The sequence below is a fragment of the Delphinus delphis genome, chromosome 2 (assembly GCF_949987515.2).
Source record: "Delphinus delphis chromosome 2, mDelDel1.2, whole genome shotgun sequence".
Lineage (NCBI taxonomy): Eukaryota > Metazoa > Chordata > Mammalia > Artiodactyla > Delphinidae > Delphinus > Delphinus delphis.
The window spans coordinates 3548187-3575780 of record NC_082684.1 but is presented as its reverse complement, the minus strand read 5'-3'; the positions used below and the strand labels follow the sequence as shown (position 1 = coordinate 3575780).

The 27594-nt window shown below is 49.9% G+C and overlaps 1 protein-coding gene and 2 non-coding genes across 6 annotated transcripts; 2 read left to right on the top strand and 1 right to left on the bottom strand.

The window, feature by feature from the left end:
* The first annotated feature begins 5807 nt into the window (after positions 1 to 5807).
* Positions 5808 to 5881, top strand: TRNAI-AAU (transfer RNA isoleucine (anticodon AAU)). Its single transcript has one exon. It is a non-coding gene; the product is annotated as a tRNA-Ile (tRNA).
* A 439-nt stretch (positions 5882 to 6320) lies between these two features.
* LOC132421253 (U6 spliceosomal RNA) lies at positions 6321 to 6427 on the bottom strand. The gene has a single exon (XR_009518542.1). It is a non-coding gene; the product is annotated as a U6 spliceosomal RNA (small nuclear RNA).
* A 4552-nt stretch (positions 6428 to 10979) lies between these two features.
* On the top strand, positions 10980 to 27173 carry ZNF839 (zinc finger protein 839). 4 transcript variants are annotated; one of them, XM_060003893.1, is made up of 8 exons: positions 10980 to 11289; positions 16190 to 17074; positions 19554 to 19787; positions 21933 to 22025; positions 22719 to 22859; positions 24835 to 24975; positions 25132 to 25261; positions 26065 to 27173. In XM_060003893.1, exons 1-8 carry the CDS (start codon positions 10993 to 10995, stop codon positions 26946 to 26948), a joined length of 2805 nt encoding a protein of 934 aa, XP_059859876.1. In that variant the 5' UTR covers positions 10980 to 10992; the 3' UTR covers positions 26949 to 27173. The 4 variants fall into 4 exon arrangements, with proteins under 4 accessions (XP_059859876.1, XP_059859878.1, XP_059859877.1 ...); XM_060003895.1 differs by lacking the exon at positions 19554 to 19787; XM_060003894.1 differs by lacking the exon at positions 22719 to 22859.
* Positions 27174 to 27594: the final 421 nt, after the last annotated feature.

Genomic DNA, 27594 nt, shown 5'->3' with positions numbered 1-27594 from the left:
GGGTGGAGCCAAAGAAAAAAAAAGTTCTTAAAGTGCTGGGGGAGTGAGGATCGCACTGGGTGACCCCAGCCAAGTGACAGGACCACTGTTTCCTCATTTCATGTACGATGAGGATGAAAATACAGTCTCCACACAGTGGTGGTGAAGATTAAATACCATGTCCATGGTGCACTATACAATACTGTTTGATTTTTGCCCATAGTCTGAAACTGACTAGGAACCTGTGGGGCTCCAGGGCACAAAAGTCTTCCTGTGTACCCCATTTCTTGTTTGCAGGAAATACGCTTCACTCAGCCTCCACGACCTTCCCTGAATTACAAAGGGGAGGTTCAAACAGTTGCTAATCAGGAAGGGAGGGGACTCGGAGACAAGGGAGGAACAGTCAAGCCAAGGGGCAGATGGTGCGGGGTGGTCTGGGAGTTTGGGACTAGCAGGTGCAAACCGGTACATATAGGATGGATAAACAAGGTCCTACTGTACAGCACAGGGAACTATATTCAATATCCTGTGACAAGCCATAATGGAAAAGAATATGAAAAAGAATGTGTATATGTGTATAACTGAGTCACTTTGCTGTACAGCAGTAATTAACACAACATTGTAATTCAACTATACTTCAATAAAAAATAAATTAGAAAAAAGAAACAATAGTGCAGGCTTGGGGCGGAGTCCTGGTTCCCCCTCAAGGGACACACATAACAATATCTTGAGCCGTTTTGCAGATACTGAAACCCCCACCAGCCGGGAGAAGTTAACTGTCTGCTGCCCGCAAGCACGGAGACCCCAGACCAGTTGGAACCAGAAGGTTGATGATGCCGACACCCACTTACCTCACCACCAACCAATCAGAAGATTGTCCACTAGCTGATCACGCCCTCTGTGAACCGTTACTAGAAAACTACCCTCTCCAGGTTGGGACACACAGTTTCGAGGGCATTAGCCTACTGTGGCTCCCTTTGCCTGGCAAAGCAATAAAGCTATTCTTTTCTACTTCACCCAAAACTCTGTCTACGAGGTTTAATTTGGTATCGGTGTACAGAGGCCAGATTCGACAGCAAGTCTAACACAGGCCTGGCACAGAGCAAATGTTCAATAGATGTTGTTGACTAATCAAGAAACATCATCAGCTGTCACGTGCTCTGTCATTCCTCTATGACAGGGGCAAGGGGATTTTCACTGATAATTGAGCATCTAGGACAAACTTTAATCATTGATAGGGAAGAATGAAACAGGCAGACTGACAGGGTGCAGAAGCCATGTGGCCTGTTGTTGGGGACCCAGAGAGGGGAAGGGCTTTGCCAAGATCACCCACTTGCTGGTGGCCACCCGGGGCTCTGACCCAAGTCTGCGTCTTCCAGCTCGCTGTGTCTCTGTAGCTGTCTCTTGTGTCTAAAAGAGACCTTTGTAAAAGCTTTGCAATCACTGTACATACTCTGAGGAAGTACATTTTTTAAAATTAATTTATTTTATTTATCCTTTTTTTTTTTTTTGGCTGCGTTGGCCATTGCTGCACGCGGGCTTTCTCTAGTTGAGGTGAGCAGGGACTACTCTTCATTGTGGTGCACGGGCTTCTCATTGTGGTGGCTTCTCTTATTGCGGGGCATGGGCTCTAGGCGTGCGGGATTCAGTAGTTGCAGCATGCTGGTTCAGTAGTTGTGGTGCACGGGCTTAGTTGCTCCACAGGGTGTGGGATCTTCCCAAACCAGGGATTGAACTGGTGTCCCCTGCATTGGCAGGTGGGTTCCTAACCACTGTGCCACCAGGGAAGTCCCAGAAGTGCATTTTTTAAAGTCCCCGGAACCAACTGATTTGTTGTAGCAAATTAGAAGCAACATTTGAAAAACCCTTCTATTTTTTGTCTATTTTTCTTTTGTATTGTATAACAGCTTTGACATAGTACATATTGTACAATGAAGCATTTCATTTCTCTTCCCCCCCTTTCTTTCCTTTTTTTCCAGAATCAACTGGCAGGAAGTGAGCTTCAATAATGAAAGTGTTTTGCTTTCTCCTTGTCTGTGTGTACCAGGGCCCCGAGTCAAAATAAAAATGTAAAAAGAAGGTTGAAAAAAAATTCAAGGAAATTGTCCAGGAGACAGATAAAAGAGAGAAGAAAATTAGAGAATCAACCCAGAAGGTCTGACCTCTGAAGAATGGTGTTCCAGAAAAAGAAAAGAGAGCATATGAAGTGAAGGAGATGGTCAAATCTCCTTCAGGAACATTCTTCATCGGAAATGTTGCCAGGATGAAAGGACATGTTTCCAACTTGAAAAGTCCCGTGGGATGCTCAGCACAATGAATTTAACATTCATTCAACAAATACTTATTGAACACGTCCTACGTGCCTGGCACTGTTGTAGGAAGTTGGGATCCATGAATGGAGGCAGAGATCAGACTGATACTTCTACAAGCGGAGGGACATCAAAGATTGCCAGCAAACCACCAGAAGCTGGGGAAGGGGCATGGACCAGATGCTTCCTCAGAACCTTCAGAGGGAACCAACCCCAAGGACACCTTGATCTTGGACTTCTGGCCTCCAAAACTGTGAGAGAATAATTCTGTTGTTTAAGTCACCCAGTTCGTGGTATTTTACTATGGCAGCTCTAGGAAACGACTACAGTGTGCCTTTATTTTCATACCAAAGGATCCAACTTATAAGCAGAATGACAAGTTTTATAAGTTGAATTTAAAGCAAATGACTATTTAAACTCCAAGGTAGCGGCATGAGCCAAAGTCCCGCCCCCACCCCGAACCTTTAAAAACCCGAGTAATGATACTCAATACCGTTTAATTCTGATCATGTATGTTTGCGTTTTCCTAACTCAAAGAATGAAAATTAGGGCTTGTTTGTCTTGGAAGTCCTGTAAGATGGAGTGAGAATAGCCGGACAAGTTCAGAGACTTTTGGAGAACAGCGGTGGGTTAAGGCCCAGCCCTCCGTCAGCACCCGGCTCCGAGGAGGCCGGGCGCCCAGGTGCGGAGCTGACTACGTAGATCTAGGGTGCCCCCTGCCGTCTATATTCAGTCACTGTGTCTCCCCAACCTCGGGTCTTGGTCTTGGAATATAGACTTGGCCAGGAGCGCCCCGCCTACTCAGGACATGCGGCTGGAACACCAGGAAGGAGGGTGATGGTGGCAGAGGGAGTGGGGGAAAGGAGCTGGTTAGGTGGGGACTTTCAAACGGCTGTTATTGTGGCTGCGGGATGGACAGATACGGTACAGGATGCCCAGTTGAAGTTGAATTCCTGATCAACAACTAACAAGTATGTCCCAAATATTGCATGGGACATACTTACTATGCTAAATTAGTTGCTAAATCTGGCAACCCTATCGGGGCTGGGCCAGAAGGGGAAGGTGTGAACAGAATACAATAACTTTATCTGACTTGCTTTTTTGTTGTTGTTTTTGATGTGGACCATTTTAAAAGTCTTTATTGAATTTGCTACAATATTGCTTTTGTTTTATGTTTTGCTTTTTGGCCCCAAGGCATGTGGGTTCTTAGCTCCCTGAACCTGCACCCACTGCACTGGAGGGTGAAGTCTTAACCACTGGACCACCAGGGGAAGTCCCTATCTGACCTTGCTTTAAAGTGTAAGGTAATTTTGGAATTAGCTATTTCATCCATTTTGTAACTGAGCGCAACCCTAGGGGGCCTTCCCGGAACAGACCCCTCCCCCATATCTTCTGCTCCAGCTCCTCTCGGAAGTACCTAGATAATAGCATCTGATGCACATTTCCTGAGTTGTTTTACAGACCACCAAATGGAAGAAATTAACTACTTGATGACCGTGAGCATGAAGCCCCCAGACCTACTGGTGCCTAAGGATTGATATTGTTAAGCTCTGTGACACCATCCTGTTACCACCATCAACCAATCAGAGAATTGTGCACAAGCTGATCACGTACCCTGGGACGCCTCTCCCTCACCTGGCCTTTAAAAATGCTTTGCTGAAACCCATCGGGGAGTTGGGGTGTTTTGAGCACTCGCACTCCTGAATTCCTTGCTCAGTGCCCTACAATAAACGCTGCGCTTTCCTTCACCACAACTGGGGGTCAGTAGATGGGCTTTACAGTGAACGGGCGAGGGGACCCAAGTTTGGTTCGGTAACAATCTGATTCCTATTTATTAAACACATATTATTGCAGACAGAGTGCTAGGCTCTGGGCATTCAGCTGTAAGCAAAATGGACAGGATGGCTTCCGTCACAGGCAGCTCACCCTACCACCTTGGCCTACATTTATCTGTCCCAGTCAAGTGTCCCAGTCTCCAGGACCCTCCACCACCAGCACAGTTTACTTACAGCACAGCACCTAAACCTCTCCACTCACTCTAACACCTGTCTTTGCTAAACTGAGCTCAGTGAGGACAGGATTCGGCCTGTTTTGCTCACAGCTGATTCCCTGGGGTTAGGGCATTGCCAGGGTGAATGAGTATATTTTGACCGAGTGGCTCTTTGTCTGCACTTGGTTCTCCAGCCTTCCTGGTGGTGGGGTGAGCTACTTCACATCTTTTCAGTTAAATCTCTTCTGTTAAGATTAGCTAGAGTCGGCTTCTGCTGCTCGCAACAGGGAACCTTGATGAGACATCTGCCGTGGGAGATGGTTACAGTTTTTTGGAGTAATCAGACCAGAGCCGTGGACAGTGTGAAAAGCTGGTGTTTCTCTCCTGTACTCCTGGAGCATCTGCCCTGGCAGCACAGGCGGCTAGGGCCTCTCAGAGACCAAGAGATCCCTGGGACATACAGGTGGGGGAATGGACATCTTTGAGTTTTGTCTTTCCAGCATTTTTTCTCCTTTTTTTTTTGCGTACAGACCCTATCCCTTTGCAGTGGCTGTCATAGTGCCCATTCGGCCCCTATTTTATGATTTATTCATGTGCTGTATAGCAAGAGAGGACAAAATGACAACAATTTCCAGACATTCCAGAAGGAGGGGGAAGGAAGAACTATGCCTTACCTACTTGAAGAAACACTGAGGAACCATTTAAAATGACATTTTCAATTACTGAACGATATGCTTGTAATAGAATATTAAGTACAAAAAGCAACATAAAAATTATATTCTCAGGGTTTCCCTGGTGGTGCAGTGGTTGAGAGTCCGCCTGTCGATGAAGGGCGCACGGGTTCATTCCCTGTTCCGCGAAGATCCCACATGCCGCGGAGCGGCTGGGCCCGTGAGCCATGGCCGCTGAGCCTGCGCGTCCGGAGCCTGTGCTCCGCAACGGGAGAGGCCACAACAGTGAGAAACCCGCGTACCGCAAAAAAAAAATCATATTCTTTTTAACAAGGTTGAATTGAATCATATATATATATATAATTTTTTTTAATACACCGTACAGTGAAAAAAGATTGGCCAGAAGGATGCCAAGTCTCCAGTAGCCGTTGTTTCGGGGCGGTGGGGAATTCGGTGGTTCTTTTGTCCTTTCTCTGGTTTTCTGCATTTTCCAAGCTGTATTTAGCCTCGCCAAATGCTCTTGACACACGAAGTTTCCATGCTGCAAGGATTCTCAGAGATGAATAAAAATTGCACTGAGTTGCAGTATTGGAAAATCCTGCTCCCGAGTTAAATTTTAAGATCAGCTTGCATTTCCCCTGCGAAAGCCTCCGATTCGCTGTAAGAAGTCACTTCTTTTCTCCTTAAAGGTCCCGGGTCTCAGTTGTTTCATCTGGCCAATGGGGATGACAACAGCCCTTCGCGGGAGCCGGCTGGGAGTCAGCACGGCTGATTCCGCCTAGAGGCGCTTGGCCGGCTCACGGCCTGGAGCAGGCGGAGAAATCTCATAGGTATGCCGGCGGCGCTGGTGCGCTCAGTGGCCGGTTAGCTCAGTTGGTTAGAGCGTGGTGCTAATAACGCCAAGGTCGCGGGTTCGATCCCCGTACGGGCCACAGGTGCCGGTTTCCTTTTCACCTCCCCCACGTTATGGGTTTGTTTTACAACTGTAACTGGCTTTGAAAAGTATGCCTTTTGAGTGCTGTGAGCCGCGTGCAAACAGGAGGGAGTCGCGGAATCATTCTGGACTCGGTCCGGAAGTTGGGGCAGGCTGCCGGGTAGGGAGGGAGGGCAGGATCCCGCGCGGGCTCGGGCTTTGACTGGTTACCCCAAGTCCCCGCGCGTTGCAAGCCTGCAGCCCACTTTGGGTCTTTTTTTAGGATGCTCTCAGTTGCCACCGCCGGTTGCTACCTAATGCAGAGCTTCTGAGGGCCCTCGCGGGGAGACCTCAGTTTTCTGGAGTTCTTAGAATTGAAAATCCAGGGAGAATGGAATTCATTCATTCCACACATCTTTTTTTTTTTTTTTTTTTGCTGTTGTTTTGTTTTTTGTTTTTTGAATATGGAACGCTTCAAGAATTTGAGTGTCATGCTTGCGCGAGGGCCATGCTAATCTTCTCTGTATCCTTCCTGTTTTAGTATATGTGCTGCCAAAGAGAGCCCCATCCCACACATGTTAACGGAGAGCCTTCTGCATGTCCAGCACCCTAGTCTAGGCAGGGAGCAGTAAATGAGAGACACAAATTCCAACCCACATGGAGACAGTGACCAGCCAATGACTGCCATGTTTTTAGTGAGGCCCTTCTGGTTGTGGAAGTGTAAGCAGATTGGGCAGCAGGCGGGAGGAAGAGAACTGGGCATGGCTTTCTTGACATGGGAGAAGCCCTTTCAGGCCTAAGTCATTTTGTGATCTAAGCCTGGCCACAATGCTTGCCCTTGAACAGGTCTCAGTAACAACGATCTTAAGGGAACGAAAGAACAAACTGTTATTGGGCTAGAGAAGTAACAATACCAAAGATAATAAATCAGTTGTAAAGACTCCCAGTTCTGTTTCAGTGGTAAAGATTAGCCGGAAGCACTTTCTTGAGCTGTTTTGCAGAATTTAAACTTTCTTCACCAGATCTACTGGAACCTAAAGATTCATGATGTTGACCTTTTCTGACCCTCGTGATTTCAATCAACAACTCTGCCCCAATTCTAGGCTGAATTCTCCTCTGCTCAAGCCCCTTCATGAATATGCATATACCACCCAAGCCCCTTCCGCAATTTTGCTGTTTGGATTGACACCGCTTTGGGAGAGCTCCCTGGTGTTCTCCTTACTCTCTGCAAGTAATACATCCTTCCTTCTCTCAATTTTTGGCTTGGTTGTCTTTTGGCTCCACACCCACCAAGAGGCGAACCCAGTTTTTGGGTAACAGAAGCATCTGGAAACCTCTTGCTGCTTTTTTGTTTTTCAGAGAGCTCTAAGACTTCACGTTTCTTCCTCCCGGTTCTGCAGTGTGTAGCCAGAGGGGCAGCTGGATGAATTTCTCACTCATAATCCAAGTCAGGCATTTTTAGTTTAACAAAGTCTAGCTTTTAAGGGTGAATGCCATATTATATCAGGGTCCAACTGTAACCGAAAGTGGGGTCTGGCTGCTCGCTGCTCAAAAGCCAATAAAGAGGCAAGGTTGGTGGAGAGGAAAGTTTGCTTTATTTCAGATGCCGACGGTGAGGGGAGGGATGTGGCGGGGAGTGAGGCCGGAGTCCTGTCCAAAGGCCAACTCCCCACCACTGACAGCCAGTGGGCAAGAGCTTTTATAGACAGAGGGAGGGGGCTGCATGCAGAAACAGCACAGTCAGCTCTGACAGTCATCTTGAAATTTGTTGTGCGGTGCTCTGATAGCATCATCTTGATTGTTTCAGTACAGTTAATCTTCAGTTCCAGGGTCGGTTTGTTCCCATTCCTTTGAGGCCGATTCTCGGAGTTGTGGCAGCTTATGTCATGGCTACGGTCTGGTCATCATGGAGTTACTTTCTTCCACCTGGTGGGGATTTCAGTACCTACAAGACAGCTCCCAGGATACGGCTCAGAATACTATGTATAGCCCTTGAGAAGGAACTAAATCTCCTTGACTTTGTTTTCTGACTAAACTATTATTGTTTTGTCCTGTTTGACTGTTTTCCTTTCTCATTTTCTCACTTCTCTGGTTACTCTCATTCTTTGGCTAAAGTTTTTCTACAGACAAAAGGCAGGCGGAGGACATGGCGGGCAAAGACCATACAGTCCTGCTCCATTTCACAACCATGCTTGAAAAATCTCCAATGAGAACATCTACTAGATCATTCATTCTTTTTTTTCTTTTTCCCAAGCCCTGCAGCTTGCTCGATCTTAGTTCTCAGACCAGGGATTGAACCCCGCCCAGCAGTGAGAGCACCGAGTCCTAACCACTGGACCCTGAGGGCGTTGTTCTCAGCTTGTCACGGGGCCATGGGGGCAATCATTCATTCTTTTCTCAAATAGGTCTTAAGCTCTGACTTAAATCTGTAACGGCTCAAGGCTTAAAGCCACAGACCACAGGCTTAAAGCCCTTGGTAAGTGCTCAGTGTGTACTAGAAGTGCCCACTAAATGCCAGCTATGGGACCGTTGTTATTATGAACAGTTAGAAGGAGAACCTAGGGCTGCTGACCTCTAGAATAGACACCTGTACACTGGTTGCATTTCGCACCTTGGATGTGTGTTACAGGCACCCTGTTAGATGCGAGGACCTTGCAGAGGAGGAGCCAGCCGAGGTTACTGCCCTCAGAGCCCGTACTTTCCTAAACAAGGGCTTGAAGGGGTCCAGAATACACCTCTGTGGCATAAAAATTATTTTGAGCAGAAGCCATTTGAGTTCCTGGAAACCCTCATCTGCCTAAAGTAGAGCCTTCCAAAAGGACTCAGAGGAATTCAATTGTCACAAATCCCAGGAAACAATCAGGCAAGACTGACTTTTATCACTGGAGAGGAGAAGCTGGCATCACCTAAACAGGCATTGTCATAAAACTATCTTATCTCCCATCTACTCTAGGTAAGAGCCTATTTCTCTTTCCTAAGTTGTTTGTTGTCCGGTAAGTGCCCTCTCCACCCATCCCCTCCCCTGTTAAGATAATACTGTATAAGCCCCACATTCTAACTGCCTCTTGGAGTCACATTTTTCCATGAATTCCTGTAGGTACATGAATAAAAATACATTATTAAAAATGGTCTTTTTTCTTGTTAATCTGTCTTTTGTCAGTTTAATTCACACTCCCCCAGAGACTGAACCTGAGAGGATAGAGGAAAAGTTTTTCCTCCCTTCCAGGCTCAGAAAGATAAATGGGATACTGTGCTCTAGATGAGGGGCAGTTCTTGACTTAGGGATCAGAGAGGATCTTTCTGACATCTGAGGATGGAAGGATGAAAAGATCTTTCTTTCAAAAGTTTAAAAAAAAAAAGAAGAAAGAAAGAAAGAAAGGAAGGAAGGAAGGAAGGAAGAAAAGAAAAGAGAAAGACAGACAGAAAGAAAGAAAACAGAAGGATTAAGAAATTGAAACAGGGACTTCCCTGGTGGTCCAAGGGCTAAGACTCTGCGCTCCAAATGCAGGGGGCCCCCGGTTCGATCCCTGGTAGGGGAAATAGATCCCACTTGCTGCAACTTAAAGATCCCGCATGCCTCAAGGAAGATCCTGCACGCTGCAACAAAGATCCTAGATCCTGAGTGCCGCAACTAAGACCCGGCGCAGCCAAATACATAAATATTGAGGGGAAAAAAAAAAAGAAAGAAAGAAATTGAAACAAATTCCACAAATCTAATCTCCCCTCTGGCCAATCCTTAGTGAGGCCACTAATGATAGACACTGCAGGGAGCATAGCGAACGCAAGATTGACTATGATGACGATGCGATGGTGGTCCTGTGGAGAGAAAAATGATCAGCAAGTTCACTGGAAACTTCTCAGACACCAGCCTGGCCCCCAGCTGCCCCCACCATGAGCATCATGGCATTCATCATATCATACAGCAAATGCTGGTTTTGTCTTCCTTCTTCCAGCCTAGACTCTATACAGAGGGCAGCGATGATGACTCACCCAGCAAGCTCTTAGTGTTTGTTGACCAATGGCTCTACTGCCCCCTTGAGACAGGTGCACGCACTAGCGGCTACAAGACACGCGGAATCAGGAGAGTAAAAGGAGGGGAGATTGGGAAAGGATGGGCCGAAGAAGTGGGGGCGGTAGAGCTGCGGACTGAGCTGTGAAGAGGGGTGGGGCTGTTCATTCGCTCGTTTGTTCATTCATTCATATTCGTCCATCATTCATTGCCTGAGCGTGCACCGCTGGACACTGAATGAGTAAAACTACACCCTCGAGGTGCGCCCCGCCTGGGTGAGTGGGTGGGGAGGAGGGGGCCGGCATGGAAACAATTTCGGGGTTGGGGAGCACACTTGTTAAAAATGCACACTTTGAGGGACTTCCCTGGTGGCGCAGTGGTTAAGAATCCTCCTGCCAAGGCAGGGGACACGGGTTCCAGCTCTGGTCCGGGAAGATCCCACATGCCGCGGAGCAACTAAGCCCGTGCGCCACAACTACTGAGGCCGCGAGCCACAACTACTGAAGTCCGTGCGCCTAGAGCTCGTGCTCTGCAACAAGAGAAGCCACCGCAATGAGAAGCCCGCGCACGGCAACGAAGAATAGCCCCCCACACACACACCACAACTAGAGAAAGCCTGCGTGCAGCAAAGAAGACCCAACGCAGTCAAAAATAAATAAATAAAATAAAATAAATTTATAAAAAAAAAATTCACACTTCGAACCACCTCTCGGATATATTAAATCGGAAGGTCTGGAGGTGGGGCCTAGGAGTCTACGTCCAGGCAGGGTCTTCACGTGACGTTGAGAACATTTGGCCAGGGTGATGTTAGGGCCGGGGCTCTGGAACCTCGAGGACCTTTGCCTGAGAGTTCCCGGACAGCTCCTGGAGAAGGTGATATGTGAACGATACATACGTCTACGACAAGCCGTAAGAAAATTCGGCCGGTTCCTGTTGTTGGTGAAGCGGTGGCAGAGCCGGGCCGGCTCAGGCCACGCCTACCGATCTGCTCGGTCAGGTGCATTCGCCTTCCGAGGTGTCTTGGCCTGCGGGGCACTCGTAGCTGCCCCCCTTTCCCAGGTGACGCACATTTGAGCGGTCGGCGCTCAGTGACCGGGGTTCGAGTCCCCGCGTCGGCCGTTATGGCGGACGCGGAGCCTGAGGCTGAGGACGGCAGTGAGGATGGCGGCGGCGGCGGCGGCCGCCGGGCTCCCGCAGGCCAGAGAGGCAGCGCCGCGCGCGTGGCCCCGCTGGGCCCCGAGCAGCTGCGGCGGGTCCTGGAGCAGGTGACGAAGGCGCAGCCACCCGCGAAGCCGCCGCCGCCGCCCTTCGTGCTGCAGGACGCGGCGCGGCGGCTGCGGGACGCGGCCCAGCAGGCCGCCCTGCAGCGGGGCCCCGGGGCCGAGCCCCCGCGCCCGCGGCGCCTGCTACCGCCGCAGGTGAGGCGCCGGGAGGGACCTCCGGGGAAACTGAGGCCCGGAGTGGGACGAGGTCTCGCGGCGGGCAGGCCGGAGCCCGCGCCCGCGCTTCCCCCCTTAGGCCTTAGAGCTGCCCAGCCCGAGAGACCGGTGTCCGCCCGCGTTACAATTCAGGGCGTCCCCACACTCAGCTCCATGGGGACCGCAGGCCACCCGCACCTGTCACCGCCCCAGCGTTTTCAACTCCTCCCCCGCTCCGGGCTCTCGGAGCCTGTGCCCATGGCGGCCCCTGCCTGGGACCCAGCCCTGCTCAGGGCTCCTCCGTGCCGCCTGGCTCCCCTCCCAGGCCTTCGTCCGTTCATTCCGCCTTGATCACTCACGGTGTTCCGGGCCCTGCCCGAGGCGCAGCGTCGACCACAGCCCTGAAGGATGTGAGACATGTTGTGGGCCTGACACGGGGGCTGCTGGAGAGTGAGCAGTCCTTAGGCCTGACACCGGAGTGGAGACCAGAAGGGGTTAGAAGGACATTAAGAGGAGAATTTTCCATGTGGAAGGTGCTGCAAGTGGCACGGACGAGACTCGGGACAGAATTAAGTACATTACACTAACTTGGTGCAGGCTTGTGGCAGTGCCTGTGTTTGTAACCCCAGTTACAAATGGCCCAGCACGTGCCCGACATTCGCTTAATGAATGAGACACGTGAAAGCACTCTGTATACTAGCCAACATCCCTTCTCAGCGGCGCTATTTTCCCGTCACACAGCTCTTGGCTGCTAGGGAAGCTGGATCTAGAACGTGGTCTTCCGAGCCCAGAGGGTCCGGTGTGGCGCCTGAAGCCTGAAGTCCTTCCCATTCCGTGTAAAGGCATCCCCTTTCAGCACTGGGCCTGTAAAGGACACTGCTTCTTACTTTAAAATTGCCATAGATTTTTCTTCCACTAGAATAAATAGGCAGAGAATAGAATCAGCGATCTTCACGGGGTTTCACTTACGGTTTTTTTTTTTTTTTTTTTTTTTTTTTTTTTGCGGTACGCGGGCCTCTCACTGTTGTGGCCTCTACAGTTAGGAATACAGGCTCCGGACGTGCAGGCCTAGCGGCCATGGCTCACGGGCCCAGCCGCTCCGCGGCATGTGGGATCTTCCCAGACCGGGACACGAACCCGTGTCCCCTGCATCAGCAGGCGGACTCTCAACCACTGCGCCACCAGGGAAGCCCCGGTTTTGTTTTTGACTGAGTGATTTTGACAGTTTAGGGTCATATCCAGTTGGTCATCAAGACTGGAAAGGTGGTCTCACTAAAGTTTGGGAGGACAAGTATGATCCTGCTCAAATGCCATACTTCTTAGAGGTGTGACCTTGGGTAACGCGACCTCTTTGGGCTTTAGTTTCCTTATTTGTGGGAGGTTTGGCTCCTTGGGTGAGCTTTCCAGCTCGTACTCTGCTGTTGAAACAGATGCCTCTCACATAAGCCCTGCACAGCAGGTCTGTGGAGTCCGAAGGGTGCCAGTGGCTCATTTGCTGGCCTCTGCTCCGTGCCTGGCACTGTGCTGAGCCGCTTGGTTCTCAGCAGCCACACAGAAGTGCTTTTATCAGCGTTTTACAGGTGAAGAACTAGCTCAGAGGGGTTGAGTGATTTTTGCCCGGGGTCCCCTAGGTGTGGCTACTCTCCAGGGCCTGTTGAATGTGGCTACAGCTTTTTGGGTTTGGTAGCTTAGGAAAGAGTCCAAAAATGACGTATTCCAGAAAATGAAAGCAAACTTAGGTAGCATGATCGTGTTCGGTAGCTAATCTAGTTGGAATGCTATAAATTCTACCTGCATTCACGACGATGTAATTTTGCAGTCTGTTCAGCTAATATTCTTTGCCCGCCCGCCCCCCCCCCCCCGCCACCCCAAGCTGTGCCATGGAGGCCACAAAGACAAATCAGATGTGTACCTTGCCCCTAGGGAGGTTATGATGTTACCAGGCAGGTAAAACATGACTCAGGATAACTTCTGATCAAGGCCAGAAATCTAGAGGTACGATAAAGAACTAAATGCATTGAGAGAAAGGGAGAGGTTATTTCTGGCTGAGGGGATCAGAAGAGGTGGCATCTGAACTAGATCTGCAGGGTGGGTCCAAGTTGAAAATACAGGAGAGGAGAGGCAGTGCTAGAGGTGGGGCAGGGTGTGCCTTTGGAGATCCCAGGCCTTGTGGTTCTCTGTCGGGGGTGGTGTGGATTAGAAGGCACAGACCAAGTGGACACACTCCCACAGGTCAGCCCCTATCCCTCCCATCCTTCCCGTTCCTGCCCCACAGAAACATTTCCAGTTTCCTACCACACAACGTGCCCTTTTTCATGCATCCCTGCGTTCACACGTTTTTCCTTACACCTAGAATATGTGTTCCATCTGGCAAAAATTCAACTCAGCTTTCAAGGCCCCCCGCGGAGGTCACCGCTTCTGGGAAGCCTACCAGGCCTGAACTGTTCCTGCCCCTCTTACTGCACCCATTGCACCTTGGTGTTGCTTTCCTATCGGTGTTCCTTAGGAAACCTACTCTGCCTTCAGAATCATCAGTGGCGTTTTGAAAGTACAGATTTTGAGGCAGGATATCCTGAGTCAGCAAGTTTGTAGATGACTGAGGTGGGGCAGGGGAAACACCCCCTCCGCAAGGGTGAGGCTGGGACTTAACTTTTGTTTGTGTATTGGCACCCAGAGATACTTAGTAAAACTCTGTTGAATGAAATAGACATATAACAAAGTATCAAGTATAGTACCCACTTGGTAAACTGGTCTGGAAAGCAGATGAAAGAATTAGACCACCTTGGCCACTTGTGGTAATTCTAAAACAATAGGATTTGGCCTGGGGGGTGGGGGGGTTCTGTCTGTCTTTAATGGCATTATCTGGTAATACCCCAAGAGCTTAGAGACACTTTCGAAGTGATTGGTAGTAAAGTGAAACAAATGTGATTCTTAAAAGATGTGCAAGTAAATCTAGTTGTCATTGGATTCACAGTAGCCCAGGACCAGCTCTGTACCCTTCCTCAAAAACCAATATGTTGACTTGTCTCTGCTGTTTGTAGTAAGTGTATAACATGCACTCAGACAGATACACCCCAGCTTGATTTCAAGGGTTTCCATTCTGTCCTGTGTGGTATTTTTGTTGACCCTCTACTTGGTAGAGGGTTGAGTCCAAAGAGGGCCTGTTGGTGACCCCAAATCGGTGGCTCTCAGCTGGGGGCAGTTTTGCCCCGGGGGGGCGTTTGGCGCTGTCTGGAGACATTTTTGATTGTCACAGCTTGGGGAGTGCTACTGGCATCCGGCGGGTAGAGGCTGGGGTGGTGCTCAACAGTGCATAGCACACCTGCCACGACACACTTACTGGTCCGAAATGTCAGTTGTGCTGCAGTTGAGAAAGCCGGCTCTGGGTGATGAGGTTTGTCTGTCTTTTCTCCCTGGAGAAAGATGCTCATTGTTTCTGCTTGGTGAGGGCAGGAGCCTTGTTTTGCTGCCCCTCCCCCGAGCCCATGACAGCATTTAGTCTGCGTAAAGCGCTGTGTCGGGCATCCGGTCACTGCTCAGTATTTGTGGAACCTTGTTGGCAGCATTCCTTCCCTTTGGTGGGTGTTTTGCTGTTACAGACAGTGCTGCCTTGAACCTCCCAGACATACATCTTTGTGCCTGTGCCAGTGTTTCTTCTGGGATCCAAGAAGCAGGATTGCTGGGGATCAAAAAGCACATGCGGGGCTTCCCTGGTGGCGCAGTGGTTGAGAGTCCGCTTGCTGATGCAGGGGACACGGGTTCGTGCCCTGGTCCTGGAGGATCCCACATGCCACGGAGCAGCTGGACCCGTGAGCCGTGGCCGCTGAGCCTGTGCGGCCGGAGCCTGTGCTCTGCAACGGGAGAGGCCACAGCAGTGAGAGGCCCGCGTATCGCAAAAAAAAAAAAAAAAAAGCACATGCATTTAAAACTTCATTAGATGTCAAAAAAAAAGTTGGTGAAGAAATGCAGCCCCGCTCCTAGGTGTGTGCCCTGGAGGAACTCACACGTGTATACACACACGTACATCACAGCGCAGAGCAGACCAGAGAGCGCAGGGTTGGTGACCACCTGTCCTCTGACAGGAGAACATTGATCTCATGCTGCAGAGCAAATGAACGCCTGAGAGCTGCACACCTCAATATGGATGAATTTCACAAACAAGATAGGGAGGAAAAAGCCCCAACAAGATACCGGAGATGATATTCACTTACCTATAGCTTAAAAACACATCAAAACAGAACTGCATATCTTTAGGGATATCTACAAGTGTAATATAAAGAATGCATGAGAATGGTAAAGAGCAGATTCAGGACAGGGTGAAGAAAAAGGCATGCGGGTTGGGGGCATAGCAGAGGGCTTTCCCCGGGTAGTAATGTTGCATGTTGTAAGGTAGGTGGTAGCGACCTGAATTACATAGTTCTTTATGGCATTTTTGGTTTCCAGAATTTCACTGAAAACTTTTAAAAAAGAGGCCACATATTGAATTGAGTCCAATTTAGAGTACTAAGAACTCCAGGTTAACACACATATGGTAAAACTATAAAGAAGGATATTCATGAGCTCATTACTGGATCTTGACTGGTATTTTTTTTTTAAAGTGATGTAGAGTAGATGCTGTCAGAGGCCTTTCTGCAGGAGTGGTAAGGGCGTGAACGTTTTATTTTGTTATGTATATGCAAATGTTTCTGTAAGCACGAGGGGTGTGACGTAAAATGGATTACTGTGGACTGGGCAGAAGGGTTGAGAAGCACCACTGTAAACACTACAGATACATTATATAGACTCTTTTCTATGTAAGATGTATAAGTTAGAAAAAAATCTCAACAGTGGATTTACGATGAGAGTAAAATTGTAGAAATGTTGGTAAGCATAGTCCTTCTTTTCTCTTTCTGTGTTTAAGCAATTGGAAGCCATCTGTGTCAAGGTTACATCTGGAGGGACGAAAGGTCAGGAAAAGCCGATGCCTGCACTGGCCACCATCCAGCCCAAGACAGCCAGGCCGAGCCAGCCGCTCGGGAGACACTGCAGCGCGCTGGGGCTCAGCGTCACCAGCTCGCAGCTGCTCGGGGCGCAGCCCCTCCTGAGCACCGGGCCACAGCCGCGTTTCCTGAGTCACTCACCTCAGCCTCCTGTTCAGGTGTTCGTCCAGAGGCCACTGCTCGCCCTCCGACCAGACCCTGCGAAGAGAGTCTTGGCCTCTGAGGCCCTGAGTGGACAAGGCACCACGTTGTCCCCTCTGTCAGCCTCTGACCCACCAGCAGGAACATCTGTTTCATCCAGTCCAGCAAATTTATTTATTTCCAACTCGCAAACAAAATGCACCAAGAAACTAAAAAAATCTTTAAAAGTGAAAACACGTTCTGGACGGATATCTCGACCTCCCAAGTATAAAGCTAAAGATTATAAATTCATAAAAACAGAGGATTTGGCCGGTGGGCACCCCTCAGACTCTGACGACTATTCAGAACTGAGCGTGGAGGAAGATGAAGACCACAGCGGAAGGCAGGCGCTCTTTGATTTATCGAGCTGCTCTCTGAGGCCCAAAACTTTTAAGTGTCAGACCTGTGAAAAGTCATATATAGGAAAGGGGGGGCTCGCCCGGCACTTTAAGCTGAATCCAGGCCATGGCCACCTGGAGCCTGAGACGTTGCTGTCTAAGAAAGCCAATGGGAGCATGATCCTGGGCCCCACGGAGGGCAGGACCACCAGCCTGGCATCCCGGGAGCTGTCCACGCCAGCGCTTCTAAGTGAGGAAGGGGCCCGCTCAGCACGGGGTGGCCTGCAGGTAACGTTTCTGTCTGGTGATAGCGTCCGGATTCCTGCCCATCCTTTTTTTTTTTTTTTTAATCTTTTTTTGGCCATGCCGCACGGCATGTGGGATCTTAGTTCCCCGACCAGGGATCGAACCCACGCCCCCTGTATTGGCAGCATGGAGCCTTAACCACTGGACCGCCAGGGAAGTCCCCTGCCCATCATCCTTAAATTAACTTTACGTTGTCTGCACTGCTGCCAGATAATCGAGGAGAAGTGTGTCTTCCGTCCAGTGCCGACGGTTTACTGACGGGAACGCAGGCACCAGTCCTGTAGATCCGGTCAGTAAAACTAATCGCAACCACTCTCGGCTCATGCTGACATGACTGTGGGCCTGGGAAAGGTCCAAGTGGGGGGCGCCAGTCCACAGGGCTGCTGCCTGGGGCATCCGCAGTAAGACGTCTGCTTGCCGTGTTCTCTCCTTGCTTTGCCCCTTCCGAAACTCAATCGGACAAAGCAGATACGAGTCACCATGAGTTTGCATCACCACGTCAACGTTTATTTACTGAAATTTTAACTTACCCAACATGTGTGGTGAGCATTTGTGTGCCATGTACAGTAGGTCAGTTATTTAAAAAACAGCAGGTGGATCACGTTAACAAGTGGCAGGCCTCTGTGGTCGCCCTCATCCCTCTTTGTCTTAAGCTTCCTTCCTTTTCCTTTGACTTGTGTTAGCTGTTGTTCGTTATTTGTAGTTTTCAGACATTAAATAGAGAAACCGGCGTTGGAATTGATGTGACTACTTGATGGGAGTTTGTGACTTTAGGGACCTGGAAGCTGTTGAAAATGCATGTTTGCCTGCTCGTGGCGACCTCATTCCCAGCAGCGGACAGGGTTCCTGCGGGAGGGCTGAGGCCGGCGGCTGCTTCCGCTTTCACATCCGCTCCTTGGGGCCTGAACAGACACCTCCTGGGCCCAGGAGATCTGTACTGAGTGAGGCCTAGTGGTAGAACCATGGGACAGCCCTGTGTTAGGATTCAAAAATATTGTCTCACCTTGCAGCCTCAGTAATAATAGTAATAACAGTAATACCGTTTATTGCTCGCCTGCTTTGGGCAGGAACATCACATACGTTTTCTCATCCTGTGAGAGCCCTAAAGGCAGGTGCAGGAGTCCCTACTGGAGACGAGGCGCATGGGGCTCAGAGGGGATGACGGGCTCCCCGTCGAGGCACGCCTAGGACTCTGTCCAGGCTGGGGTTAGACCCAGGTCTTTTGACCTCAAAGCCTGCACTCTAGGCCCGGTTGCCTCTGCTAGGAGTTTCTACGCATCTCACAGCTGGCAAGAGCGCGACTTTTGAGAGACCTCTAACTTTTCTTAAGTTGTAGTAGGACCAGCATGACCATGTAGTTTGTCACCCAAACCCGGACATTCTGAGAATGAAAGGGGCACTATTAATCATTCCAAGGGACAGCAGGCACAGCCAGGACTGCCTCAGACAAACTGGAGGACCAGGTCGGCTGGCACTTCCATTTCCTTCAGTAATGAAATCTTACACCACAGCAAAAGCAGCTTTTGGATATCTGACTTCTGGAATTGAGGCACCTAGCCTTGCTCCAGACGGCTTTGAGGCCGTGGGGTCCCAGAGCGGCTCCCTCCAGCCAGAACTATGTCTCGTCTCCTCTCCTGAGTCGGCCGTGGATGGCCACGTGGTGCTTAAAGCCACAGGCGGACCTGGCGTTCCTCCTGAGGCTCCATTTTAATGAAGATTTGGAGAGAAAATTCTTTAAGAGGACACACTTTGTGCTACCTTTCCTTGTATTTAACCTTCCACCAGTCCTGGGAGATGTAGGTGTATTATTCCTATTTTCAGAGGAGGAGGGAATTGGCACAGAATGAGGAAATAGCTAGATAGTGTTAGATCCCGATTCTTTTCACAAAGCTGTGCAAATCCATGGAGACAGAAAGTAGATTAGTGGCTGCTGGGTCTGGGGGGAGGGAGGAATGTGTGATAATGTGTAGGGTTTCTTTGGGGGATGATGAAACTGTTTTGGGATTAGATAGTGGTGATGGTTACACAACCTTGTGAATATCCTAAAATCCACCTAATTGTATATTTCCAAAGGATGAACTTTATGGTATTTGAAATATATCCAATAAAAAATAATTTAAAAAATCTAAAAGTCATGGGTAAATTATGAATTAACAAAATTCAGGTCAATTTTTAAGATGGTAGTGACATCAGAAAAGTCTTTTGTTTCATTTTGGGCAACACCCCAGGGTTAGGGTTTGTCAGCCCTGACCTGCAGGGTAGTATTCGTCTGGTGTCTTAAAGGGATACGTGGTTTACCTGTAAGATGCATTGATTATAGTTTATGTGTCTTAATTATGCAAAGAAGAAGAATTTAGCAAGTTCCTTGCTTTTGACTTGACGTTTTTCTGCTTTAAGGTTTTCATCATGGTGTATAAAGCATGATTATTTTATTTTTGTTTGGGTGTGCAACCCTATCTAGAATGGTCAGTCTGTAGACGTTGAAGAGGCGCTGGTGTCTGAACCAAAAAATGGAAGTTTTTCAGCCCTTTTGGGATCAGAGAGACACCCCGGACCTAGAAGAAGCGGCTACTCCGTGGCCCTCCCAGAGCCCAGCGCAGCCGTCCTGGAGCAGAGTGGAGCGGTTGGCCCGCAGGTGGGCGTTGGGGCAGCGTGTGCACAGGGCCCGGCAAGGAGCAGAGCCAGGCTCCTGGAGGTGCGTCGCTCTTAGAACCCTGTTCTTGAAACCTGTGTCTCTGGCATGGTACGTGGCAGTTCACTATTAGGTTTCTGAATTTAGAAGTAAAATACCCAGTTTAGGTCAACTAAGCAGTTCACCTGATGTGTAATTAGACGAAGTGTGTAATAAATTCAAAGACAGCATTATCTGAAATAACTCCTAGGTGTACCTGTTTGAAATGACCAGAGGGCCTTAAATATAGAGCGGCTTGCCTTTTTCAGTTTTAGAATAATTATAAGCTGTGTTTTCATGGAAGCAGTTTAGAAAACAACAGAAATGGTTTTCTATTTTTTTGTAAAACGTTTCAAGGTATAAAAGCATGTTTCAGGTTTTGAACTCTAGAATCTCCATTCCACCCCCTTGAAAGTAAGTTTATCGAATTTAGTTGGATTGGCTTAGAAAAGCGGAAACCCAAACTTACCCGAATTGTCTTTGACTAGGATGTATTTATTTGCCTGCTAATGGCTGGATGAGTATCTTAAAGAAAAGAAGTGAAAAACAGCAAGAGAGAGCACGAGATAAGTTAGTGAGACAACTGGCCCCAGAAGGAGTGGCTTGCTGTCAGCAGCCCCGCCTCCCAGCTCCGACCACGGGCTTCCCGCAGGCACTGCAGCGGCGCAGCTGCTGTGCCTCGTTTCACTGAGTCCCTGACCATAGTAGCTCCACTTAGGTGAGAAACCTGAACCTCACAGGGGCTGTTAACTTGTACCAGGTCACCCCGCAGGTCGGTGGCGGATCCAGAATTTGGATCTGAGACCAGTGAGGTGACCCTAACACGTCACCTTGACTCGCAGTGCCACACCTTTCATACTGAGAGTCGAGGACTGCTCCGAACAGCACCGCTCTTGATCTTACAGATGGGAGTCTCCCCAGAAACGGGCATTCATTTATACAGGAACTGGGTGTCTGTCCAGTAACGGGCCCTGTCCTGGCTGGGTGGGAACGCTGTGCAAGGGGAGAGGTGGCGGCCAGAGCAGTCAGCGGCAGCACGGCCAGGTGCGCGTGGCTGGGAAGCGGGGAACTGAGGAGGTGCCCTCTCTGCTGCTGTGATGCGCATCCTGGACGTCCGGACGTGGGCCAGACCGCAGAGGGGCCATGCCCCACACGCCCACCTTCTCACGCCTCCTGAGTGCTGGAAACCACCTGGTCGTTTTGCTCTAAGGGCTCTTGAAAGTCACGATTAGACATTTTTATCTTGCAAATGAAAAGGTTTTCCTTTTGCTTTTTGACTGTTTTATGACCATCTGTGGCTTCCTTGGAACCCCTGCCAGTTTGCAGCTCCCAATTGATGGCCCTTCCTAAGCCCTGAGCCCGTGACCTCCCTGAGCCTTGTATGACTGTTTCTAGGAAGTGTCGGTTTTGCCCTGACATTCTTGCCGCCCTGGGTGATCTCACTCATCCTCCTGGTTTCTCAAACCACCTTCCATCTGCTGACTCTCACACCTGTACTTCTGTCCAGACCGCTCCCGAGCTTCAGAGCTGATTTCAGGCATCCCCACCTGCTGTCCTGTAGAGCCCTCCACATCCTGCCGGAGCCCACAGGCTGGCTTCCTGCCCCACCCCCTATTATCAGGGGGCTGCCTGGGTGCTCAGCTGGGTGCCCAGAGGCACTCATGACTCCTCTTTTCCCCCTTCACTCACCCCTCCCCCATCCTGAGGACTGAGGATGGTGCCTTCCCTGCATCCTCTCCCCCTCCCCCCCACCTTGGGTCCTAGTCTCCTCGTCTGTCCTGCCTGTACATGTGCTTTGGTGGTGGTCTCCTGGCGGAGGGCTGCCCCGGGATTTGCTTGCATTTTCGTCTCGGGCACTAGTTGGTGAGCTCTGGAGAGCAGGAAGCACATTTCCCCACCGCTGTGTCCTTCTCCAGGGCCTGGCGCCCATCACTCGTTCAGTGCTGTCGCGCGGGAACCAGACTCTGAACCCACCGTTGACCACGGGGCTTTGTCAGCGGGTGAGCAAGTGCGATGCTTAACAAGGCAGAACGTTTACAGTTGAGAGGCGCGTAATCACTGAGAATTTAGGGAACTTTCTGCCTTCTGTGTTCTTTGCTACAACAACTCGTTGGCTGCTGGGAAATTCTTTCCATACTGTCAAAGATGTCAAACGCTTTCTTCTGGTAGTTTCTCCACCAGTGTGACCGGGAGGATCTAGTGGAGTTGGCTCTGCCTCTGCTGGCTCAGGTCGTGACCGTGTCTGAATTTCTTCTGATGAAGGTGAGTCTCCTTAGTGTTTCTAAGTGATTGAGGGGATGATTTGAAGTTATTTAGAAAGGCATCCTTCATATTTACTTAGAAGGAGCCAGGCCCTTGGAAATCCTCTCCCTGCCCCAGGACAGAGCTAAAGTGAGCCTGCCGGTCCTGCCCGGATGCCCAGCACACGGCTCTCAGGCAGGCCGCTCGTGGACCCGTGACTATTTTCACTTTGTGTGGGAGGAGCGACAGTCACCTTTCTCCTGGCTCCCACCCACCTGCCAGCCTCCTCCACTGCAGCTCTGCCCCCGATAAGCCCGCTCTGAGATGCGGCCTCACCACCGGCACCCACGCTCCCCGGAGGCGCCCCGCGGAGCAGAGGCCTGGCCCTCCCTGGCCTGCAGGCCCTGGACTGTGCCCATTTTCGTCCTCAGGGCCTCTCTGCCTTCCCATACCGCTCCCCTGGCCACCATCCTCTTGTGGCCCTCATCTGGGCTGGTTTGTTTCCTGGGCCGCTTCTCCCAGGCCCATTCTGGTGCCCTGCCGAGCACAGTGCTGGGCACATAGGCTGTCGCTGGGGAGCGAAGGCAGTGCCTGTGTTCATGGCTGCTGAGGGCTGAGGAGCTTGAGTCCTTCCTCTTTCAGATTTCTCTCTGTATTTTCCATTTCATTGCCTTGGGTTTAAACATTTTTTTTGTCATCTTTATCTTCACTAAGGTTGAAAAAGGTCATCTAGCAAAACCTTTCTTCCCAGCTGTGTACAAGGAATTTGAAGAGTTGCATAAAATGGTTAAGAAAATGTGTCAAGATTACCTCCATAGCTCTGGTCCCTGTTCTCTGGAAATAAACAACAGTAAGGTAACAAGCTCACAAGAGAGACTCGCTCTTATAGCCGAAAGAAGGCTGTCCATTAAAAAGGAGGATGTTTATTTTAGTAGTGACATCTTCCCAGTCAGCTTCTTCTAGCTTTTTCTACTGTCAAGTGCAGGTTTTTTTTCTTAATGTAAAAGCGATACATGCTTTTTTCAGAAAACTCGGAAATGCAGATAAGCTAAAAGAAAATTGCAAACACCCATAATCCTCCCACTCACCAATGATCACAGTGAATAGACTGTGTCTTTCTCCAGTGTGTAGGTGTTTGCAAAGGGCTGAGTTACACAGGGACCAGTAGTTATTTTTTGCGGTTGTGTCGACAGAATTCTCATTTCAGTGTCATTGCCTTTAGCTATATTGGGTCCTTGACCAAACGATGTCATGAGCTGATGAGGATTTACTTGTCTCGGATCAAACCCTTTGCTGGGCAGAGTGTGGCCCGTGGTCAGGTCACCAGGGGCCTCTCACTGTGTCCAGCACGGAGACTCAGGTCTGTGCCTCCACTGAGCAGCTCACTGACTCCCGGCAAGTCCCTGCACCCTCCACCCCTCTGCCAAAGGGCAGCACTGAGCTCACGGGCTTTTCCGGCTCTCACGTGCCGGGGCTGTAATAGTCTGGTTTCGCCAGACTGTTGAACAACACGGATGGGCTTGGAGGGCATTATGCTGAGGGAGGTAAGTCAGAGGAAGACAAATGCGGTATAGCATCAATTATATGCGGGATCTAAGAAATACAACCAGCTAGTGAATACAGGTACGTAAGTAAGTAGGTCAGAAGGTAAATAAGTGGTGTCAGGTTTACTAAAAAAATCACTCACACAACAATGAAGACTGCTTAGGCCATGTTGACTTTGCTCCTAACATGTGATTACACTGACAATGGAGCTGCCTGTCTGTGATTGGAAAGGTGAGTGTTTTCTCAGTACGAGCAGTTAGTTGCTTCTGTAGCAAGAAGTCTTAATCTACACTGTAATATAATACATGGGTTTTTTGGGTTTTGTTTTTTGGTTTTTTTTTGGCCATGATCATTAGTTTCATACAAATTCAATATTTAATATAACCTAATAAATTCTTGTGTTTTATTTTCTTAAATCATATATTTTTAAAATGCAGTGGATTCTTTGCTAGGCCTCCCATAGATGCCCCAGTTGGCAGTGGTCACCTACCTGTTTATAGACTGTTGGTTAAGCCGGTGTGGGTACCATCCTGTTACGGAGCAGACAGGACGTGCACGAACGCTGTGCATGCTCACTGGGACCCTTTGTGGGCAGTTCGGGATGTGACGCAGCCTCTTTGGAGCGAACACAGTGGCTCTGTTGGCAGGGGACACTGTCAGGTTGTTGGGCACTAAGCTTGCCGACCCCTGTTCTCTAGCTTAACCTTGACCTGCTGCCCTTCCTTCCTTCCCCACCCCTTGCCTGCTCTGTGGTGTTCTCTTTATGCTGTCCAGGTATCAGTGATGATAGCTGTTGGTTATTACCTTAACATCCAGTGCTTTACGTAGGTTTTGCATAGGGAGTCTAATCTAATCTTTACAAAGTCCCTTCAGGGCAACTGTGGTCTCCCTCATAAGATAAGGAGACTTAGCAGGTAGGTGGTTTCCAAGGTCACCCAGGTTCTGAGCAGAGGTGCTGGGGTCCAGCTCTGGCTCTCAAACCCACATCCTTTCCACCAACTGGGAAAGGAGATCTGGTCCCAGAATAGGCAGGATTATCTTTCTGAAGATACCAGTGAGAATTCAGCAAAGGAGGAATAATGGGCAAGAAAGTTACCATGGTGTCAGACTAACATTATGAAGCTTGTGACGACAATTTATCTTCATTTTTCCCACTGTTTAGGTGGTACCTTGCTGTACAAAGGGACTTCATAGATTTAAACTCAGCCCTTTGTTCTTAAGTGTTGACATGATTCCGAATCTTGTGTTTTGAGTGGACTGTCTCTATGGGCCCCTTTCTGCTCAGGTTGCCGAGTCCTTAGGAATCACAGAAGAATTCCTGAGGGAAAAAGAAATACACACGGACTGCACTCCTCCCAAGCGCAGCAGCCGAGAGGATGACCCGGAGGACCTGGAGGGTGCTGGCCCACAGAAGAGGGAGAATGAGGTGGGCGTGGCCCTGAGGGGCGCCCGGCTACTGTCTGCTCCACGTTGCACTATTGGGGTTGGATCTCTTCAACTCACAACACTGTTTTCCAGGAAGAAAAGGTGCAAGATGGCCTGCTTCTCCCTAGTCTTAGCTGGTTGCATCTTCTCTTCCTAGACCGCAGAGGACAGGCTGGCTTCGGTGAAAAGGACCAGAAGAGAAACTGTGCCCCAGGACACCACAGAGTATTCTGCCGATGGTGGAGGCCTGCAGAGGCTGGCCTCGTGTGCCCCAGCTGCCAGTGCGGGTAAAACACTCTTTGCGGGGTGCACCCCGGGGCTCAGAGGCCTGCTGCTCGGGTGGGTGCCCCTATGGCCACATCTCAGAGAACCCTCTGGTTTCTCAAGAGTTTTACCCCAACCTCCCAGTGTGCTGTGGTTCCATGTTTATTCCCCATGAGTCTTGGGGTCTTTGGGGTTTTCTTGGGTGCTTTCTTGAAACGAAGACCTGCCTCGTGGTACTGAGTCGGTTGTACCTGGCGGGGGTCCCAAGAAGTTAGGCAGACCTGAGACCAGGGACAGGTCCCAAGGACACACCAAGTCCACGGCTTGGCTTTCGTGAGCCTTGGCTCTAAGTGCCAGCTGAGAGTTAACGTTCGAAAATGGGACGTGTTCCGGCTTTATTTCACCAGAACTGATCAATGAGACAGCTCGAACGTATGGCGGGCACGCTGAGAATGGTTATACAACTTTCTAAAATCTTATCAGGGCCGCCCGATACCTCGCCTGATCCTGAAGTCTCTAATTTAAAGAGGCATTCTCCCTTCTAGAACTTATTACTTAATTCTTCCGGAGGGGAGGGCAGATTTATTCATTGAGAACCATGAAAACCCTCTGGCACCTGCTTGGAACACAGCTCCTCTCCCCTAACTAGTCTGAGTTTCCTCTTTTAATTTCATCCATTCTTGGAAGCTACCAAGTAACAAGGAGGGTTTTATGTTTTCATTTTTTGGGCAAGAAAATTACTTTGGACTAGCTTGTTTTGCATAGTGAGTACAGTGACCGGCCATAGCAGTACACAAATGATTGTCTGTTTTTCCCAACTGTTTAGGTTTTGCCCCTGGAGTGAATGGGGGCGCGTCTCACCTACCTGAAGAAAGTCCCACGATGCCGGTTTCTGAGCTCGACAGCAGCACAGCACAGGCGGGCCAGCAGCTGAAAGCATTTGCTGACTCAGCCGCCGGGAGTGGGTCTGCAGACCCTGCTCTCTTGTTTCGAGAAGCCCGTGGGCTGGGGGTTTATACTCAGTTAGGAGAACCAGGGTCTCTGGCCCAAGACCAGGTGGCAGCGTCCTCTGGGGAGAAGGCCCAGGAACACTTGTCAGGACAGGATGCTGGGGACGGCCAGGGAAGCCGGGCTCTCTGCGGCACCTCCATGGCCCTGCTGCCTGGCCGGCCTGGAAATGCAGAGGCGGGAAGCCTCCGCGAGGTGCGCGGCTCCCACCTGAGCAGCCCGCGGTCCGGCCCCGGCGAGGTCCTGCTTCTGGAGGCCGCGGCCCCGCCACAGGAGAAAGCATGGTCCGTGGACGTCATGCCAGCCGGCTATGCCTACGGCACCACGTCCGAGCCGGGGCCTCAACCCAGCCAGGGTGGATTGCTGGGTCCTGAAGGGGGCCTCACAGGCCACGCAGGGGACTTGGACCAGTCGCCCTGCGGGACCGAGACACACGCTGACCAGAGGGAGCTGGAGGGCATCACTGCCGTCAGGGAAGCCATGGCTTTCGAAAATGCCAGTGGGGGTCCCACGTTGCCATCCCAGCGACAGGAGCAGATATTTATCCAGACTTCTGATGGGCATACCTTGTCCCATCCAGGCTCCATAGTGTCTGGGGAGGGGGACATTGTCATAGTGACCGACACAGAGGGGCCTGCCCTGCAGCCGGGCCCCCCGGAAGGAGTTCCTCTGGAAACCATGGAGACGGAGCCCTGTCAGTGAAATGGAGGCAGAACCGCAGTCCTAGCTTTGTATGTATTTTACCTGGAGGTCTACTCCAAGGAATGTTTATTTTTCTAATGTGAATACTGACACAAGTGAACATTTTATTTATAAAGAATAATGTCTTTCTACCCCACTGTCTACCTTTTTCTACATCTTTCTCATTGTAATAATGGCAGATAGTTACCTGATAACAAATTCCCGATACATCTAACTGGTAGGAGCTTTTGACCGCTATTGCAGTTAATACCACTACACTGTTTCTTGAATCTCCCCTGCTCCCCAGTTCCAAAAAACTACGCCCCCTTTCTCTTCGGTGATATGCTGCTCTTTCACCAGACTTGGTCCATACTAGAAGCTTCTTTTGGGCTCAATAAAAAAATAAATACATAAGCTTGCCATCTGGGCAGCATTTTATTGGGAAGTAGGAAAGAAAGTTGTTTCTACTGACACTTTATGGATGAGGAAAGTGAGGCATAGGGATGGGACCCCCAGTCCTTTGATGTCCCACGTGTAAAGTCATTTATCAAGATCTCTCTTTTTATGGAACATTTTCCTTGGCTCTATTACAGGGAGAGAAAGGGAGGGCCATTTGCCCACACACAGATGACAGCATCAAGAGGGCACAGCTGACCTCTGCCCCCGC